The sequence below is a fragment of the Podarcis erhardii genome (assembly GCF_964252035.2).
Source record: "Podarcis erhardii genome assembly, chromosome: 2".
Lineage (NCBI taxonomy): Eukaryota > Metazoa > Chordata > Lepidosauria > Squamata > Lacertidae > Podarcis > Podarcis erhardii.
The window spans coordinates 42,996,653-43,015,884 of record NC_138498.1 but is presented as its reverse complement, the minus strand read 5'-3'; the positions used below and the strand labels follow the sequence as shown (position 1 = coordinate 43,015,884).

Genomic DNA, 19,232 nt, shown 5'->3' with positions numbered 1-19,232 from the left:
CGTACATAAACACAAATTTGTGTTTATGTAAGTTTTTCACATGTTAATGTCAGGAGCTTTGAAGTGTGTCTGCAGAACCTAATACACATTTTAGGACACAAGGGCCTGACATGCCATTTTCACATCCCAGTTCTAATTATATTCCAACATATATTAAACCCCGGCATTTAGCATCTACAGACCTATAACAGTATGCTTCACATGTTGCTGTGCTTAAGACAGTGTGCTGAGGAATAAACCTTCAAGTGCTCAGACCGCAGATTTTTCATAAGGCATATATAATCAAAGGACATTGCTGGTTTCAATAACACACTGGCATACACACAATACTACCATATACAGTACTACAATTTCTGTTCTGGTGTTTAGAAAATGATTTCCTCCCTTTCTTCTTCATCAAGCACTTTCACAATTAGGAACATGAAGTGACATGGAGGTGTGATGTGTTGGCTTGGCAAGTGTGTTTTGCTTATGCTTGGCAATAATTTTATTTTTGAATACTGCTTTTCAAACATGAGACAGAGAAACAGCGGATCCTGCCGAATCCAGGAATTGCTATTGCTGGTTTTTCAAACAAATCACTTATCAATCACAGCTTTGACTTCACTCATTGGCTAAAAATACTGACTGGCAGGAGCAGCCAGGTTGGCTCATTTCACAAAAACTGGGTACCTGCCTATTTTGCTTCATAACTTACTTTCTAGGAGAGCTAAAGGCTGGATTTGTTTTGGTTTTTTAATTTAAAAAGACAAGAGAAGAAAAGCTCTGAGTACCTTCGCCTAGGGGTACCAATTAAGACATTCAGTCTTGACTTGGGGGTGAGCAATGAGGTCAACAACTTTGCTGGTGACAGCAAACTGTGTAGGCTGGTAAAAATGAAAATGGATTGTTAGGAACTCTTGACCATCTCTTCAGACTGGATAGACATTAAAATGGTGAATGTAATTCAGTGTAAGCAAGTGTAAAGTTATGTATATTAGAGCAAAAAAACAACAGCACCCTAATTTCTCATATACACTGAACTGGTGGTGATTGAGCAGGAATTATATTTGGGGTTGTGATGGATAGCTCAGTGAAAATGTAAATCTTGTGTGTTGTACTTGAAATTCTGCTCATCTCAAAGATGATACTGTAGAGCTGGAAAAGATGCAGAAAAGAGCAACCAATAAGATCAAGGGGCTGGAACAACTCCTCCATGCAGAAAGCTTACTTCACTTGGGGCTTTTCAATTTACAAAAAGGGTGATTAAAATTAGCTACTGTGGAATTAGCTATTGTATGATGTAGCAATGGCCACCAACTTGGATGACTTTAAGAGTTAACTTCGCCTTATTCTCCATAATTTTTCTATCAATGTAATGGCCTTTTTTGCCTCCAGTATCATAAGGTAGTATGCCTTTGAATATTAATTGCTACCAGGGAGAAGAGACAGTGGAAGAAGATTGGAAAAAGTTTAAAGTTTATTTATAGAAATATGGTAAAATTAACGAGTGTTAGAAAAATGTTGGAATGAAATTATATGGCCTTAGTAGAAGTGTTATAAAGAGTTAAGCATAAATAAGTATTATAGTATTAATGGAAAATAAGGTTAAAATAAGTTAAGATATTTATATGACAGAAAATAGTGAAAGATGGAAAGGATTTGCTGAAACAATTAATAGAAGTGGAATACAAAAAGGGAGGTGAGAGGAAGTCGATGAAACAAGGGAATGAAAGATAAGGCATTGAAATGGTATGATGTATGTTTTTAAATTGTTTTTGTTCTGTTTTGTTTAGTTTAATGCGTTAATGTGTGGTGTATTGTTTATATATTGTATTGTTTTTTCTTTCTTTTTTTCCTCCTTTTCTTTTTCTTTTTGTTTGTAAGGTTTAAAAGTAATAAATATTATTTTTTTAAAAAATGAATACTAATGGCTGAGGAGCACAAGTGGAGAAGAGTGCTATTGTGCTAATGTCCTGCTTGTGGACTTCCCAGAGGCATCTCATTTGTCACTGTGAGAACAGGTGGGCCTTTGGTCTGGTCCAGCATCTTATATTCCTATAGTAGATTGCAATAATAAAATAAGATTCATAGGCAGATGATACTGCCCTTGCAGTAGCAGCTCTGAAACAACAGGTGTTATTGATGGTGTCATGTGGCTTCTGGTTGTTCACCTGGAAGATGGTGGGGGCAGCCAAGGGGGTAAGCAGTTGTTCTTAAGAGAACTGCGCCAAGTAAAGGAAAAACAGAATAAAATAATACACCATCAGAAATGTTTTCAGTTCAAATCAAACTGTACAATAAAAAATAAAAAGCAAAACCATATTAAAACAAAATAAGTTGAAAACAGAACAGCACAGCAGTGGGAAAAATACTCCCAGTTTACTTAAAAACCAACTATCAGCCAATAATAATAATAATAGGTTTATTATTTGCCGCCACCCATCTCACTGGGTTGCCCCAGCAATTCTGGGCAGCTGTTCAATATAAGCATCTTCCTGACTTCACAGACAAAACTGGTAGGAGATGACCCTTTAATCAAGTCATGAACAAATTATAAATGAAAGTCATTACCTCAACAGAGTCTTGGGAGACCAGGGAAATATTTAACTAGGAAAAACCACTCCAGCACTTTTTAGAGCTTTTAAAAAGTGTTTTATTTTTAAATAGCGTCCTTTCCCCGATAAAGCAGCTTTTCAAATCACATTTTTCTTACTGCTATGTGGCAAATACATCTGATGTCTTTGGCTTTTTTGCAATATAACTGATCACTAGAATATCCATTACAAAAATGTAGATTTACCAGAAAAATAAGCATATAAACCACAGATTAATCCCTAAACAACATAGCAAAACTTTTATCAAATATTTTATACATGGATGGGAGAAAATCTTGTGTATATTGCATTTACACACTGGTAGCTCAAAGCAGTGCTTCAAAATCACTGAGGAAACAGTACAAAACCATTTTCAGATGCTCTACTGCAACATCACAAATAATTGTTTCACTACAGAATTTGTAGCTTTTACAATGTATACAATACATTGTGGTTTAAAAAACTGCCTGCATCTACAGACTGACACTGATTCCTATTTAACTGCGAATAAAATGTAGTGATTAAACAATATTTGAGCAATTAAAACAACTCACTTCTGAGATTTAGTGTCATTGAAAGCTGAGTAGTGTGATAAATTATTCCCTTTATAAAACACAGAAAGTTTTCATGCACATCAAAAAATTGATATATAAAAAAACCCAACAGCAAAGTTTCACATCCCTTTGTTTGCACAGAGTGCATCACACATCTGGAAGCAGCATTATTTAAAACAAATGACTTTAAAATAGCAATTTTTTTCTTCTGTTTCTGTAATGCAATACATACAACAGACCTGACTATGAGTCCTTGTGTTAAAGGCTCTGGCCCAAACCTTTCCAAGCAGAGGCTTAGGAGATTTTACAGCTATTTCTGGTGCAGTGTTTCGGAGGGCTCTGGAGTGGACGGATAATTTTGGCTTTCTTCAGACTATTTCTTTTGTTGTTGTTGCTGGCAGTGAGAGAGTAGGAACGTCCGTGCATCATCCGAGCATTAAGTCCATTGGCCATAGAGAACGATTTGAGATGGCTTCTTAAGGCAACAGGGAGTGGAAGTTTGTCCACAAGGTGCACTGGGGTGCATGAAACTATGGCGCGGCAGCAAAGATCTTGCAAACTCAGGACTTGAAACAAGAAGCAAAAACATGAATGAAGATTAGTCATAACATGATTCTAAATAGCCACAAGGTGACACGAGTGCACAACTTTGACTTCACTGTATTTTTCAGAGCTCTTCGGGTTCTGTTTCTTTTCACTGCTTCTGAAGTTCCTTCCTAATTCTACCTTGAATCCCCATAACTATGGCTTGCCTCCATGAATAAAGGTAATGTTGCAATGATTTAACCAGGAGAAAATGGGGAAGAAGAAAAATAAATAAATTGTAACAACACATAACCCTCCCCCTGAAAAGAAAAACAGCCAAATACATACATACATACATACATACATACATACATACATACTACAACCTCCACCTCTAGATGGCAGCATAATTCCAGGGGCCCACTGAAGTAAATTTTAGGTAAACAGTACTTCAGTGCTTGAACATCCACTTTAGTTACCTCCTTTTCTCTAACAACCCATGTATAGCTTGCGGGTACTTATTCAAATTATTTAGGGGTAGAAATTCTCCTTCTTTCCACCTTAGAGAAGGAGAGCTATCAATTTATAAGCCTCTCCAACATATCCATCACACCTGAGGTAATATGAAGCACTGGTTTCCTTTGTGCATCTGATGAAGTGAAAGATTTTGCCGTGATAAATTTGTTCAAGACTCTGTTGTTTTTGCTGCAAGAGACTAGCATGACTCACTCTCTGGAAATTGTAAATGTTAACCATATCCAGTACTAGTACAGATGTAATGTTGAGCATGGTTAAAGCAGACAAGGGAAGTGAGTGGGGAGGAAGGGTGCTCCCAAGTTTGGCACTCAGTTGTCATACTGTTTACAGCAGGGTGGCTAATCTACAACCTGCATACTGCTCTCCACCATTAGTTTTTTAACATAGTTCCCCGGCACGGCCAGTGTATATTTATGCTGCATGTGTGCACACACGCACACACAGAGCACTCTCTCATACACACACATACACCACACTCACCACATCTGCAAGCACACAGCATTCTCTCACGCAAACACATACACAACACTCTCTCACTCACTCTTTGAGTGAGGCAAAAGTCTTCCTATTCCTTTTCAATTCTCTCTGCCTGTTCTTTAAAGATTAGCTCCTCATCTTGTGCTCAGCGTCACAACACTGATATGAGGAGATAAAAGCTTCATGGAGCTAGTGGACCACTTCCTGTGGCTTGCAGGCCCAGAGCTGGCTCATGAGTTAGACGCCCCGCTCCAATAAAGCAAATGATTTTGTGTTACTTACCCTTGTTTGGCCTCCACAGCCGGTCCATTCCATGTCTCATTAACACAATCCTTGCAAGTTCCGTAAAGGACTCTGTGATGTTGAAATTGCAGAGTGGGCTTACTTCAAAGAATGTCATGCCTAATCTTTCAGCATAGGCCTGTGCCTGCTCAGTAGATACTTGTCGTTTGAAGGCCAGATGCAGGCGGTTGCCCACAAGGATTTTGGGTACACCAGGAGCATGCTAAGTAAAGATAGACAGCAAAATGTTAGCTTAGAAGTCTCTCACCCTCTTCTTCAACAAAATACTGACAACTCCTCTTTAATTCCCTTTGTCCATAGTGCTGTGCTATAGGTGGATTCCATCAAGAAAACCCAACACAAGAAAATATAATAACCAAACAGAATCAGCAGGTGGTAAAAAAATGTATTGTTTTGCCAAATATAAGTTGCAGAATTTTTATTTTTTCAAAAAAACAACAACAACCCTCCAACATAGAATTATGGGTATGGAAAAGTTTCAAGAATAAATTTTCTGGTCGATCATATCAAATGTGTCTGATGATAGGGTTACCACAACCAACTGAAGATGAAAATCAGCAGTCCCAGTTTGAAAACCAAGCCAGAAGTCAAACTGCTACTGATCAAGGTAGAATGAGCACCAGGAATGCTTGGAATCATCTGACAGGCCACCTGCTGCATGTTATAAGAGGAAGATCTGGAACTGGACAAGAGTTTGTGTCATCCAAGTCCAAATATAGTGTTTGAAAAAGGGAATGACTTCAAGGCAAACAGGATATAAGCAATTTTATCTGCAAAATGTCTCACATGTCACAGCAAGCTGTCAATTACTTCCCTTGATAGTCAAGACATGCAGTTAGGTATCCATTTGCCACCCACAGCAACTCTAAGGTCACACAGTCTTTTGATGGCAGAAAAGAAAGCTCCCTGCTACTACAAACTCTTTCAAATGGGTTTTAGGCCACCTTCAAGTGGATTTGTCATGAATTTTCAGCCACCCACATTCTAGCCATCTCATTCAGTCGTCATGTAGTTCAATCATTTTCTTAGGCATTATATGAAACATTCAGAGATGTGTCTTACCTCATCTATTTCCTTTATCCACCGATCAATGCCATCAAATGACCAGCGATTTGTAATATCATATACCAATATCACGCCCTGAGTGAATAAAGAAGATTAGATCAGTCTGACACATAGATAAGGTACACAGTACATCATACAATTTTGTGTAACCATTCCTTTATTTAACCAGGAAAAAGAGGAGCAGACTGAGGACTTAACAAATCTGAACATTTCTCTAAAATAATTTATTTCTGGTGACTCAAAGGATGCTCCCTTTATTCAGCAGCAACAAATTGTATAACAATTTTTGAAAGCAAGTAGTACAATAAGTAAGTATAGTTCCCCCACCCCTTATTGTAGCTCTTTTCTTTTAGTTAATTCTCTACAGTGACATATTTTAGAGATGGCAGAATTGCGATTACCTGGGCCCCTCTGGAATAGGAACGAAATATGGTGCAGAATCTGCCTTGCCCAGATGTGTCCCTGTGGAACGTAAAATACAGTTAAAAATACATAGTCCTTTCCATTCTGAATAACAGAGTTCTTGCTGAATTCTTATCTGGTCTTCCTGTTTTGCTCTCTTACCCTTTGCCTTAGGAGGAAAAGCAGTCCAGGTTAGGTATGTTAGGTACGTGAGGCTGAAAGACAGAGCCTGGTCCAAGATTACCCAGTGAGCTTCATGGATAAGTGGGAATTTGAACCCTGGTCTACCAGGTCCGAGTCCAGTACTCTAACCACTAAACCACATGGATATCATGCATTTCAGCAGGATCATCCACTGAATTAATCTACATGGGTGATTAAGTACTCCTATAATATATTCACCAATCATTTAATATTACTTAGGCTTCTTGCACATATATGGAGAAACCCATTAATTTCACAGTTACTCCCTTGTCCTCAACTATAGATCTTTAGTACAAAAGGCTGGTGGGTAGTATGACCTGTTCTTAACTGTTACAAGAATTAAATATTTGTAGTCAACTTTACAGTAAATATGACATCGCATCCAAGCAGTATTACGTCCACTATGAACTGTTTTCAAAGCGCAAAGGCACAATCCAAACAGAGAACATAATGCAAAGTTACCAGAGCTGCAGCTTTATTCGACGGCCATCCAGGAGTATTGTTGTCGTCTTGTAATCAATACCTGGGGATGGGAGGAGGTAAGGCAGAATTTTAAAATACTAAAAGCATGCCTATTTTTTTCACTCTACCAAGTGACCAAGCGAGAAATGCCTATGTTAAATCACTTTAATAGTACCAACCCATTTTTGTTTTTTAAAAAAGTCCAATATATAGGGAAGGGCCAGTGGAAAAGCACCCACTTTGCATTCAGAAGCTGCTAGGGACAGCCATGCCACCACCCCCACCCCATTTTTTAAATGGGCACCAGATTTTTAGGGCAATGGGTGGTGGGTAGTATAGCGTGTGTACTTTATTATTACTAATATTATCCACGAGGGCTTTAGTCAGACTGCTTTTGCAGTGTTCGTTGTACAGGCTTCAAACTATATGTGAAAAAACCTTTCAGAGGAGACAGAGAGAAATATTACATGTTATGCACTGCACTTGATTATTTCTAGGGCTTATTAGAATTGTCCAGAATGTTGCATACTTCAGCTGCCTATTGGCTTGTGCCAATGACATCTCTGGATTAAGCAGTCGACTCCCACCTCCAATCATTGAAGCAGTTTCGCAATTGTAGATGAGGAATGCATATGTAGTTCTTTTAATAACAACAACAAAATAGAACCAGGCTACCCACCACTACCCTAGCCACACAATATGCTGCTGTTTCAGTATCGCCTTATTTCTTCTTTTCTTTTCTTTTTTTAAATTCACTACTCTAGTAGGTGAGGCTGTTATCTTATGGGTTTTTTAATCTTTATTTTAGGAAACAACTTTTCTTCTTCTTCCCTATAGCAATTTTTCCCTCTTTCCCCCCTGATTCTGAGCAAGATGACTACTCATTTTTATTCTGTCTGTATGCTTATTTAGCGACTGAGTCAGAATTTCAGACATAGGGCCTCTATAGCATTAGAGTGGCCCTTTTTTCCTCCTGCAAAGGTCAGGGGACAGAGAGGGATTATTAAGGGCTCATATGAGACACTTAAGTAAACTCTTGGGGCGGGCTGGGGTAATAATTGCATATTTAAAACCCATAGATTTTTATACACAGTCACTCAAAATGTAACCTTTTAATTTACCTGCTTGCTAAAATGTTTATAATTTATAGTACTTTGACTATCACATTTTTAAAACTACCTCTCCAGTGCAGAAGGACAAAATCTGGTATCATGAATTCATGAAGACCCCAGAGACTACATAAAAGCATCTTTAGATTTGTATATTTTTTGCCACTGTAAATCATTAAAATCAATAAAATACAAAAGCCAAGCCTTCCATTTTTCTTATTACATTGTAATAGCTTATATAATTGTCTTTCCATATCACATTCTGATATTTATGTGTGATAAATGGCTTTGTACTTGGTTTCTCCTATTCTCACATTGTATGAATGTATCTCTCCTCAAACAGGCACAAATCCTCTGCAAAAAGTATCTAAAGTCCAGGGTAGATACTCTTTAAAAAAAGAGAAAATGTTGTTTGCTCATTTACATTTAAGCTTGCTCCAAACAGGCTGCATTTAATTAAGTCTCTTAGTATGGATTAACAGTGCCTACGCAAGGGGCTAATCTGCATTAATTTATCTACATTAAATTAACACGTTGCATAAAACTACCATGTTTTCTGTTGGACCCGGAGAGCTGCAGGGCTTGGGCAGGAAGGAAGAAGATAGTGGTTGTCTTCAAGGCAGACAATAGTTCCATATTCACATTTTTTCATTTTGGCAGAAGTAACATTTAGGGAGGAAACTAAAGAGCACTTCAGCAGCTTTTTCCAATACTAAGTACCGTATTTTTCGCCCTATAGGACGCACCGGCCCATAGGACGCACCTAGGTTTTTTTTTGGGGGGGGGAATAAAGAAAAAAAATTATCCCCCCCCCCAGCTGCAGCTTCAGCGCGCCCCGCGCTCCGGGCAGCAGGCTGCTATCCGCAGGCTTGCTGATAGCTTCCTGAAGCCTGGAGAGCAAGAGGGGTCGGTGCGCACCGACCCCTCTTGCTCTCCAAGCTTCAGCGAAAGCCTGCATTCGCCCCATAGGACGCACACAGATTTCCCCTTCATTTTTGGAGGGGGGAAAGTGCATCCTATAGGGCGAAAAATACGGTAATCATTGTAGTCCTCCCCTAGTTGAAATTTTGGCATTGTTTCAGCCTCTGTTTAAGAAGCTAATCAAGTAATATCTGATTTTATTTCAATATCCATGGTAACAGATCCTCCATCCCTTGTTTTATAACAATCTTAATAGTTTTACAGGTATCAGGCAAACATGCAGGTTATTAACTGAAACTATTTGGCTTACACTTAAGCATCAAAAACCAACTGTGTGGAAACTTATCAGTTAATAGCATTAAAAGTCAATAAATTAAATGTAATTGTTTTGGCAAGTTTATTTTACTCTGCCAAGTGTCCAATCACAATCTGATTATTTTCAGGAACCATGGAAGGCAGTTCTTAATTCTGATAACCTGTTTCTACTACATTTATGTATTATCAGATTTAAAGTGTATAATTACACAACCATTAAGCTTGTAGCATGCAAAGTTAAAAAAGAACATTTATTTCTGGTATCATACCCCGAATTAGTAGGGTTTAGCAGCTTAGTCCTTTGAGCTGTCAGTCACATCTCACGATACTAGTTGCATGAAGGAATGGAATGAAGAAAGGAAGATGAAAAGGTGGCATTGAGGAATCAGTCCCTGGGACATTTTTAAAAAAAACCAAACATGCAAAAGGCCTTGCTAAGACTGAGGGAAGATGGGGATTGTTGTGATAATATGTTTGCCACCTCTCCTTGCTTGGCCTGTTCTTTGCAACTGACCAGAGAATTCCGCATAGTGCCAGATCCTTCCTCTCTGCTCACTTGGCCCACGCCCTCAGCCTCCCTTTTCCAGCATAAATATTTATATTTGCAAAAGGGGTGGGACCTCAGTTTCACATGAGTTCTGTGCAGATCAAAATAGTTATAGGATCTCTACTAAAGCAACAGGACACAAGTTGGTTTCAGTATTAAAATATGTGCATACAAACTGATTATGTTGGCCCAGCTTAAATATATTTCGAGGACTGGGCTGTCCTGTAGCAGTTAAGGGAATTCAACATGTGAAGGGAGAGCAGCTAGACAACAGCATTCTGAACTAGCAAGGAATGACATTATACAAGGATCTCGAGATTTAACATTCACCAGCTTGACCAAAGTACTACATAGTTGTTCTGCATGCCCTATTAGAACATCGTTAAATTTCAGCTTCTCTGCAAGATAGTATTGTTTAATCATTCACATGCACTATGAAATGCTGTGCGTTTCGCCTTTTATGATGCGATTTCAAACAGTTTAGACTATGATCAGAAGTACACCAATACCATTGTCTTAAAAGTTTTAGTTCCCTGGAAACAACTCTAAATGATTTCAGTAAATCTAAGAACCAAATAAGTAACTTAATAAAATGGAAGGAGTAGGAGGTATATTACAGTCAGAAGAAGAGAGAGGTAATGAGGAATGAATAACAGAAATGTTATTTATGTTGGTTGTTCTTCATCACCTCCTTTTTCTTCCTGTTCTATTATTCCTCCTACTCCTTCAATTTTATTGTATCTCTTTAGGCGGTATACACACTATATTTTTATAGTGAATTTTAAGCACATTCTTTTCCTCTAAGTATTCTGAGTTCTGAAGTTTATTATTGGTTGCTGTAAATTATAACTCTTTGGAGGTTAAACTACAGTACTCAGAATGCTTTGAGGGAGGGGAATGTGCTTTAAAGGTATAGTGTGGACACTGTCTTATTCTTCATTTTCGAACATTTGATGCTATTTCTATTTTTTCTTCACTTCAATGTACTGCTTATCTTCTTGATCCAATTCCCTCTCCCATTTTAGTAAATATTGATTTGTTTTTCTCTTACCTATACCTTTCTTCAAGCATTGTTTCTTCTTGCTTTGAATATGCTAGTTTCCAACAGTCATAAAAATGTCCACATATATTCCCCCTCCCCCCAGCTTTGGGAAGCTAGCATTTTTAAAGCAAGATAAGACAACGCCTGACGAAAACAAAAGAGGTACATTGTGTGTGGTGGTGAGGGCCCAATATTTACTAAAATTGATTTAGATCGGGGGGACTTAACTGCTCCTCTTAATCTTATCTAAATGTGACAGTTTTCTTTCATCTAATATTTTATGGTCCTTTTCAGCTGGTTTTTGACTCAAACATTCTAGTGAAATTGCTTTGTGGAAAATCTAAAGTGGTATTATATGCTGAAATACACCAGCATTCTCTGTATGTACTTTCATCAGCTTTGGGTACAGGTGATCATTATCTGCTTCTTTTACAGTTCTTTGGTACTGGACAGTACCATCCACTCCTGCTTTCACTCCTGTGTCATAAAAGCTTTGTTTAAGTCTTCCTCAATTATTATTCTAAGCCCTCCTCTCTTCACTCTTTATATGCTTTCTCTTAGCAATCCAATTTATTCTTGTGGCTTGCAATATGCCACTGTTATACGAATGATTTCAAGCTCTATTGTTTGGTCCTCCCCTTTACCAATACTTTATTTCAAATTGTCTGTATCTGCCTGGATGTCACTGTGCAAAAGATACTTTGCCTTCTCTTCCAAAGTTCCAATTGGCACCAACCTTCAGTCTTTTCTACAGTTAAAGGGTTTTGGTGTTATCTTTGATCTCTTTCTATTTCCGCTCACATGTCTACCTAAGTTCTGCCAATTTTATTTCTATAAGATTTCTAAATTTGTTCTTAATATCAGCTAACATTCTTGTTCAGACCTACAGCCTACCTTGTGTTAACTACTAAAATGTCTTTCACTACTAAAATGTTGTTCACTGATCTTCCTGTTTCTCAGTTTAAACATACAGTGGTGCCCTGCAAGACGAACGCCTCGCAAGACGGAAAACCCGCTAGACGAAAGGGCTTTCCGTTTTGGAGGCGCTTCGCTAAACGAATTTCTCTATGGGGTTGCTTCGCAAGACGAAAAAATCTTGCGAGTTCCCGCGGGTTTTTTCCCGCTTTTCCCCCCCTTTTCTAAGCCGCTAAGCCGCTTATCAGCTGTTCCGCTGATAAGCCGCCTCTCAGCTGATCGCTAAAAGCCGCTAGACCGCTAATAGCGCTAATCCGCTAAGCCGTCAATGGGCTTGCTTCACAAGAGGAAAAAACCGCTAGACGAAGAGAATCATGGAACGGATTAATTTCGTCTTGCGAGGCACCACTGTATTATTTATGTTTTCTGTTTTCTGCTTTCTTTCCTAATTCTTCAGTCATTTTATACCTCTCTATATATTTCCCTTCACAGGCTTCATGAAGTTTAAACTTCTTAAAGGTTAATAAAAGAAGTTTAAACTTCACATAAAGCAATACAGGAAGGAATACTGATAGAAAAAGGGGCAAGAATATGAATAGATATGAAGGTTACATCTATTCATGTTTTTGCCCCTTTTTCTATCTGTTGCTTTCCATTTTTCTCTTTGGTCCCTCTGTTAATAAAGCACTGATATTTTTAATTAAATCTCTATTATATGATTATATTTCTTATCCCCATGCTTTCTTTCTTATGTCTAGGACTATTTTCCCTTTACTTTTTTGACCTGCCCCTTTGTCTCATGAAGAAACAGTTTTTAAAACTTCTGTCTTGATGTGCTATTTGGATTTTTTTGTTTGTTTCTTCCTTACTCTAAAGTTCATTGTTGTAGTCTTTTAATGCTTTCCTTCTTTCAGATAGTGCAGCTCCACTTCCCTTCCCTTTTGTTTCTTCATAGCTTCTGAACCTGTAAATAGGGACTTACCGTATTTTTCGCCCCATAGGACGCACAGGCCCATAGGACGCACCTGGTTTTTTTGGGGGGAAATAAAGAAAAAAAAATTATTACCCCCCCAGGCGCTTGTGGGGCCGGCAGCGGGTAGAAGCACTCTTCTCCCCGCCGCCAGCCTTCAGACCAGGTCCGGGGACAGCGGTAAGGCGCGCTGCGCCTCCCCGCTGTCCCCTGAGCTTGCAGGCTGGCGGCGGGGAGAAGCACGTGTCTCCCCGCCGTCAGCCTCCAAACCGCATCGGGAGACAGCGGGATGGCGGCGTTCCGCCTCCCCGCTGTCCCCCAAGCTTGTGGGGCTGGCGCTGGGGCTCTCCAGGCTTCAGCGAAAGCCTGCATTCGCCCCATAGGACGCACACACATTTCCCCTTCATTTTTGGAGGGGGAAAAGTGCGTCCTATAGGGCGAAAAATACGGTATTTCTGTACAATGGCCTAGGAGCATATGTTAATAATTTCATAACTAAAAAATTACAAAGTAAGTTTACTTTTGATAACTATGACTCTAAGTGCCATCAGAAAGGGGAGGAAAAACTGGACTTTTCAACAGTTGTTTTGAATAGACACAAAACTTTTAATTTCAAAAAGAAGAGAGTTACTGAGGTATAAAATTACCACAGACCAACCACAGAGGCTTTCAGTAATATAAGTGCCATTCTCTGAAATATGTTAACAGACATGCTTTGAGGATGGAGCTTTCTTCAAATATTGTGCACAGATTTTACAGACTAAATTCTGTTGTTTTATTCTCTTCCTCCCCTGAGCTCATAAGCTATTAGTCATTATCTCGTTTTAAGCATGATTCATTGCACCTATTCCAAAATTCTGCCACATTTGGCAATTATGCCTAGCATGAGACAATTTGCATCTGTAATAGATTGCAACACCCAACGCAGCACAACAAATGAGGAGCAAGTAGGTGTTTGCTTCGTGCTGTAACTAGCAAAATCATTTTTAAAATTAAGAATAGCATGCCCATGCCTGTGCTCAGCTGCCAGAAAGAAGCTCACTTTTACTGTGACAGTAAATCACTAGTTATCAGGCTCTATACCCCTTCTATGAGGGGAACATGTGTTTCCAGAAATCATCTCCCTTTGCAGCCGCTGGCAGTCAATTTGGACAGTACTGAAACAGATGGACTCTGTATAAGGCAGCTCCCTCCGTTACTATGTTACTATGCCCAGTGCTTTCTCTTAAAATCTTAGAATCCTTCTGGGAATTCATAATGGCTAACAGGCAAAGACAGCAGTTACCCTGCTTTGACCCAGCCAGGATTACTGCCTTGGATAATTTCTATTGTATACAAATTTATATACCATGATAGCTGTGATTCTGGCATTGCAGGGGATTGGACTAGATGACCCATGGGATCCCTTCCAACTCCACAATTCTCTGATTCTATGATCATCATAAAGTAGCTTTTAAGGTGTAGGATAGAATCCTGCTTTCTGCACAGTGTGGTAAAGGATACCTGTCTAAGCTGCACAGGTTGTGCGATCATGTCCTATTGCAGGAAGGGGAGCCTTTCACAGCCTGAAGATCACATTCCCTCATGGGTCCCCTGTGGGGGCTGCACCCCATTGGTGGGTGGAGCCAGGTGTAAAAGTAGGCACAGCAATGGATGTGGATTCTTACATTTCTCCAGTAGTTTACATTCCGTCCATGCAAACGTCAGCTGGTGCAAAACGCAGCAGCCTAGATTGCATCTAGAGTTTCCCTTTCAGAACTCTGCATTCTTTCCCAGTTTGTTTCTTAGCACACTTTGAAGTAGTAGTAACTGCCTATAAAGCTCCCAGCACTAGGATGCCTGCCTGATTCATGACTTATCTATTTGCATTTCAGCGTGGCTACAAAACCTTGTTTATTTTGCCATGTCTTTCAGTTTGGTTTTGTCTCTCCACCCTTCCCCACATATTTTAACGTATGGCTTTAGTTTTTAGTTTAGTTCTAAGTTTAGTCCTTATTATTTTATGGATGGTATATTGTTTTAATCAATGCACAGGGTCCTTATGAAAAGCCAGAAGACAATATATTCATATTTATTAAAATATTTATAATAAATAAACCAAATTGGTGTTACTTTTGAATAGACATGTACCAGATTGCATTGTCTGACTTCTAATTGTAAAAGACCTGTGTGAACCCATTGCACACAAAAGGAGAATATGCTTTCTGTGAGGAGTGTATTTTACTTCTCAACTCTCCCATACATTACTCAACAGTTAAACCTGAAAAACCTGCCAATGCAGTCTAACATTTGATGACAATGCACTGTGTTTACTAGGCCCGATAACGGTCAAAAAATTACCACATAACTTAGGTTCAAAAAAGCAAGTCACCTACAAAGGAACTGTGGTAATTAGGGAAGAAAAGGCTTTAGCATTATGGGCCTAAGTGATGTCTGACCATTTTGTTTTGTTTCTAACCCACAGACCAAGGACATTTCTGACATGTGCCCCAACAACAGTTTAGCCTTTGCGTGATACTGCTTCACATTCTTTTCCAATGCCTTTAGTGCAATAGTCTGTATAATAAATAGGAAAAATAGCTGTTACAGCTCCTGTTCCCTTAAAAAAAAAACTAGACTTCTGTACCTAGGAAAGGATAGGCAGAGTCTTTAGATATATTTTTTTCAAAACCAACCAATATTTAAAGTGGATTTGTATGCTTTAGAGATAAAGATTTCCCTCTTTAGCCCTCACATCAATTTTAATGAGGAAAACCAGGAACAGATGAAGGAGCTCAGCAGAGAAAGGAGAGTGTGTAAGTGAACTTGTGGCATGTTCCTGACTCTCCAAACCATTACAAATATGGCATCTGAACTGAGCCATTGTGAATCAGATTGTCTCCTGAACACTCTCTACTCCCTAATACACTGTTCCAGATACAGAAATAACTAAGATGAGCTTTTCTACTGGGTGGTGTATGATGTACATATTTGCTGTCCTTGTTGTACAGAAACAGCACATTTCCTGAAGTGTTTTTTCTTCTTCAGACATCTCCACCCTGACCCTACCATTGCACCATGCCTCAAGACTTCTGGGTGCATGCAGAAAATAATTACCAGCTTTGCCCCAAGTAGTTATAATTATTTTTATTTAATGGCACAGACAACATTTTCACCCTCAAGCATAAAGCAAATGAGAAAAGGTTTCGCTTTGAAAGGAGACTGAAATTATCAGCAAAATGGTGCACACAAAGTTGTATCATCTTTTTTCCTGGGATATGTCCTGAGCATTGCTAGTATAGCACCATGAGCAGAGTCAATGATTAGTGCTTCATTTCTATGGGTTCATTTTCCCATTCATCAACAGACATAAGGAAAGCTAGATCTGTTCACAACTAAAGTCTATTGCAGTTTGCAACTTGAAATGTCTACTTTTCAGCGACCAGCAGATTTGGAAAGACTCAATTTCAAATGGCAGGCTGAATCTACTCACAAGAATCTCATGAGCTGAAACTATTAGCTGAATATTTGCAAATAGCTACAATAAGAATATGCTGTGAAGAATGACCAAAAAGTGAGTCCCCATCTCTCCTGGGAAGAGGCAACATGGTGTTCACATACCATCATGCTGTAATTCTATGCTTATTTACAAAGAAGTTAGTCCCATTAATTACATTTGAATAATGTTTAGAACTGGACTGCATGGGTGCAGTCCTGCTGCTACTGAAGTCAGTGACAAGTCTGCCATTCGATGGTGCAGTCATCGTCAAAAATGAACTCATTAAATTTTTGACGTGGAATCATATTCTGAGGAAGTTTTTATTTTGCTTTGCATCAAATCAAATTAAAGAGATGCATAGGTTCAGGTTTTCAGCTGCATCTGACATGGTCTGAGCCTCTCATTTGTCAGGTTCAATAAAGGAATGAACTATAAATAAATGTTCCAGTGTTAATGCCAAAAATACTCATCCTATCCATATCAGTTCTTCAGAAACACTTGGTAGTGCTATTATAATCTTGTGCTATACTTATTTTCATCTTTTCCTTTTTTGAAAAACATAATTCAGACCCTTATCCACCTTTACTACTTTTAGGCGGATGTCCAGATGTCTTGCACTGTTCTAAATATTTTGCATATCAGCAGGCTAAAAAGATTCATCATCTTGATTAAGATACATGTGGTGAATTGTTCACTCTCTGTTTATTAGGGTAATGCCATTCAGAGCCTATGCTTAACCTCCTGTGAGAGCCAGCTCTACCATTAGGCAGAGACAGCTGCCTTAGACAGTCATGAAAGGGTAGTAAATCGAAAGTTATTTAATTTGCTGTATTTTTACTGCTGAGAAGGGGAGAGACACTTGTGGGATTTTCTGCCTAATGTGCAAAAATTGACTACCTTTGAATACTAGACACCTTGTCTTGGCAGTGGGTGAGTTGGAAGCATTTGCTCTTCCACCTCAGACAGAAAAATGGGCCAGCCAGCCACCACGTTTGTAGCTACAAGAAGAAAGATATATGCTACATTGGGGTAATGAACATTGTTTTCCTTGGTCTTTACCCTAGAAACAAGCTCCTGATGGAAGAAATGATCACATGACCATTTCCCTGTCAGGTGTTGATAAAGTAAAGTATGTTTCTCAGTGTCCACCACGGAAACCATGTGAGCTACCAGTGGAGGTAGAGGTAGCATTCTGGATGCTGAGAAAGGAAGGTGCATAGCTGTACATGCATGGGGGCAGTGTGAGAATGAATGAATGAGTGCGTTTGTGGGTGTAAGGTAGAGTTTAAAAGGGAGGTTCACAGCGGATGTGTGTGAATGGGGTATCCCCAGCCACTTTTGGCTTCAGACCTATACACTCAGAGGCGGAGCTAGCTGCTCCGGCACCCGGAGTGGCACACATGCGTCCCAGGGGGGGTGCAGCCCACGGTGAGCATCCCAGGGGGGCGGCACGACAATGCCACCTCCCACGCCAATGACACCCAGGGCGAATCACACCCACTGCACCCCTCTTCCTCTGACAGTGTATCTACTGCCAGTAAGCAGGCAGCCTGAGACCACTGTTCCCTGAGGAAATGTGGTCCTCAACTTTTTTAAAAAAGTTCCCCACTTTGCTGCATATGATCATATAGTTTATACTTTTAAAACAGCAGGCAGCTACCTGCAAGAACTCCAAAAGTGATTAATTTTTCAAAAAATGAAAATCTCCACCAATACTCAGCATTCCCGATGGTCACTCTAAGCAAACTGAAAGACGCACAAGATCTGTATAGCAAACCTTTCCAGTCTCTATTTAACAAGAGGTATTCTCTGTAACTTCTCAAAGCAGTTGTACAGCACAAGCTTGCTGGCCTGGCACAGAACACAAACCGCAAATACAAACTTACACCGTTCCTCTTCAAGGATATATGCGCAGCAAAATGTTAATCTCCTCCACTTAGTGTGCATCCTTTATTTTGGTGTGAATGTGTCATGATTTCAAGAAAATAAAGTGGAGGCAGCAGTTCATTTTAGCACTAGGATCAAATGACTTTAAGAGGCCCAAATAGAATTGTTTGGCTGTGTCCTTGTATGTGCTTTGGTTCTTTTTGGGTTGTGGTCTCCTCTGCCTGTAGCTCTGCTGGGTCTAGAGAACACTTAGTTTCACCAATCTAGTCTGACCATGGCCATTGCATCTACATGACAACATAAACTTTACTGACTCACGAGGAAATTTTACAGTGCATTTGTGCTCACACCTTGTAATTCGGTTGACAGGAATGGGCAACCTTTTAACGTTAAGGGAGGTGTGTGAAACCTGATTATTTGCAATAACCTAAAGGTGGATCATGGGAAGCATAATCAAAGCAGATGAGGACAACAAGTCAGCTAGTAGCCGATGGGCTTTCCTTCCATTGCTCAGTTTCTAAAGAAGGCGACCAGAGAGCTCAAGGCAGTTAGGAAGGCAGATGCCCTGTCATGGAAGCCCTGCCCTATAACTGCCAAGGTGTGGGAGGTGTCTGCGGTGACTCAGTAATCGCGAAAGGCAGCCCTGCACAAACACTACCTTCCTCCGTGCAGTCTACAGGTGTAAGAAAGAGCTACCTGTCGCCCAATAACCGAGGCTGGCCTAGAGCTTGGCCGCAGGTACAACCCCGTTGCTGCTTACCCATATTGTAGCCGTAAGGCGACTCGGTGGCTCCATCCTCCAGGCTGGCTAGTATCTCTCCTTTGCCCACGTCGCTGTCGCCCACCAGCAGGAATTTCAGCAAGAAGTCATAAGCTTTCACAGGGCTGCCCACGTGGTTCATCCTCTTTCGCCACCGCTCCCCGCTCCTCCTCCTCTCCCTTC

At 39.8% G+C, this 19,232-nt stretch overlaps 1 protein-coding gene across 1 annotated transcript; it reads right to left on the bottom strand.

The window, feature by feature from the left end:
* Positions 1 to 2,611: 2,611 nt before the first annotated feature.
* Positions 2,612 to 19,191, bottom strand: RAB40B (RAB40B, member RAS oncogene family; the record flags this gene model as incomplete). The annotated part of the gene is made up of 6 exons (XM_081848768.1): positions 2,612 to 3,696; positions 4,952 to 5,174; positions 6,035 to 6,112; positions 6,439 to 6,499; positions 7,106 to 7,166; positions 19,050 to 19,191. 6 exons carry the CDS (start codon positions 19,189 to 19,191, stop codon positions 3,425 to 3,427), a joined length of 837 nt encoding a protein of 278 aa, XP_081704894.1. The 3' UTR covers positions 2,612 to 3,424.
* Positions 19,192 to 19,232: the final 41 nt, after the last annotated feature.